The sequence below is a fragment of the Trachemys scripta genome, chromosome 2 (genome assembly GCF_013100865.1).
Source record: "Trachemys scripta elegans isolate TJP31775 chromosome 2, CAS_Tse_1.0, whole genome shotgun sequence".
Taxonomy (NCBI): domain Eukaryota; kingdom Metazoa; phylum Chordata; order Testudines; family Emydidae; genus Trachemys; species Trachemys scripta.
The window spans coordinates 171218023-171219780 of record NC_048299.1 but is presented as its reverse complement, the minus strand read 5'-3'; the positions used below and the strand labels follow the sequence as shown (position 1 = coordinate 171219780).

At 43.9% G+C, this 1758-nt stretch overlaps 1 protein-coding gene across 1 annotated transcript in view; it reads left to right on the top strand.

Annotated features, from left to right (window-relative positions):
• The first annotated feature begins 1208 nt into the window (after nt 1-1208).
• OFCC1 (orofacial cleft 1 candidate 1) overlaps nt 1209-1758 on the top strand; it is a 249983-nt gene continuing 249433 nt past the window's right edge. Inside the window, exon 1 of the mRNA XM_034759559.1 lies at nt 1209-1289. Within this exon, the coding sequence (XP_034615450.1) occupies nt 1278-1289 (12 nt within the window). The 5' untranslated portion in view covers nt 1209-1277. The remainder of the gene's footprint in view (nt 1290-1758) is intronic.

Here is a 1758-nt window from a genome sequence, read left to right as displayed (position 1 = left end):
TCTTTAATTATGTATCCACAGTGGAACAGCTTCAACGGAAGAGATTGAGGGAACCCCATATGAGACAATCCCATAACTCAGTGATTAGAGCCCTCTTCTCAGAAGGGGGAGACTCCCTGTTCAAATCCTTTCTCCCTTCATGGCAGAGGGGGGGAACTGAACCTGCATTTCCCACATCCCAGGTGAGTGCTCTAATCACTGAGCTAAAAGAAGTTAGGCACTACTACTCACGCCATTTCCCCCCTGTTTGAGTTAGACAGGCGCCTCACTCCATTCTCCCAAGAAACTCCTCAGTCACCTAAGCCATCTGACTCCAGGAGAGGGGTTTCCACTTAGGTGCCTATCTCTGCTAGAGGTCCACATCTCTGAGAGAGGGCTGGGGCTTAGGAGACATCCCAGTTGTCAGCATCTCCCACTAGCTAGCTTAAACGGCACTCCACCTAGTGTTCTGGCTTTGTGGATCACAATCTAGCGTATCTTTCTCTCTCCCCATGCATTGTACAGGGGGCCTAGGTGCCTGACTCAGGCTTTGTGAATCTGTGTTGTGATTTTTCTAGGTGCCTAAAGGTTAGGCACTGCAACATGTCCTTCTGTGTATCTAGCCCTGTGTATTTAAATGAAGATAGAATTATTAGCATACAAGGAGTCGCAACACTGGAAACCAGGGGTGCTGGAACAATTTGTACAATGGGGGTACTAAGAGCCATTGAACCAAACTGTAAACCCTGTATATGATGGGAACCACTTCAAGCCAGGGGGTGCAGCAGCACCCCTAGTTCCAGCACCTATGCTGGAAACTCGAGTCACTTAACTACCTCCAGGTTAAGTGTGGCTATGCCTGTACAAACTGCACACAGCCTTTACAATTACTGCAGGGTGACCTAGAATGCCCACATTCTCTAGAGTTACAAGTTAACTCACTCTGCCCCCAAACACATCTGCATCTCTCCTGAGGGTGCCAAATTTCACTTTAGTTTTAACTGTGTTTTTACCCCGATGAGGACTTCTCTTTGCTGGAAGGAAGTGAAGAAACTGCACTGTCCTCACTTTGCTCTCGGGCTGGGCTTCGGTAGGTCTGCAAAGATGAAACATCCTCTTCCCCTCTAGCAGCGTCTTTTAGAATTGTTCTCTGCAAACATATGTGCCAAACATAAATAGGAATTAGATCAACTGTGTGTAGGTTGAAGTGTTGTTTGTTTTTGTGTGCTCTCTATTTTTGATTGTAGGCATAATCGTTTTCTTCATTCTGTTATACATCTGAGAAAGGGCAGACATCCATGGATAGAGAGGTAAGTGAAGATTAATATTTACTTAAAAATAAATAGGGATATTCCTAACATTTATATTTCATAATATTATTTGTAGGGTGATTGGAGGGAAATTAGGAGACATGTAGTCTCCTTTGTATCATTGACAAGTAAAGGGGATGATTAACGAGTGTGGTAGACAATGTAGTAGTAAGAGAGGGCCTATAGAAGTTAAACAAAAGTGCCTTCAGAATTTAGAGAATTCCCATGATCCATAGTAGGACCTCATTGTGCTTGTCTACTGTTTCTATTTTTGATTAGATTTATAAACACAGCACCACATATTTTCATGTGGCTTATAGCCCAAGGGCAGAATGAGATTGACTGCACTGAAACTGTGAGGCTTGTGAATTTCGGGCAAGGGATAGAGTGAAATAAGTAGTGTAATTGTTTTTGTGGAGTGACCGTGGGACCTCTTCTGTTCTGAATTACACATGGTTCAACCCTTTGA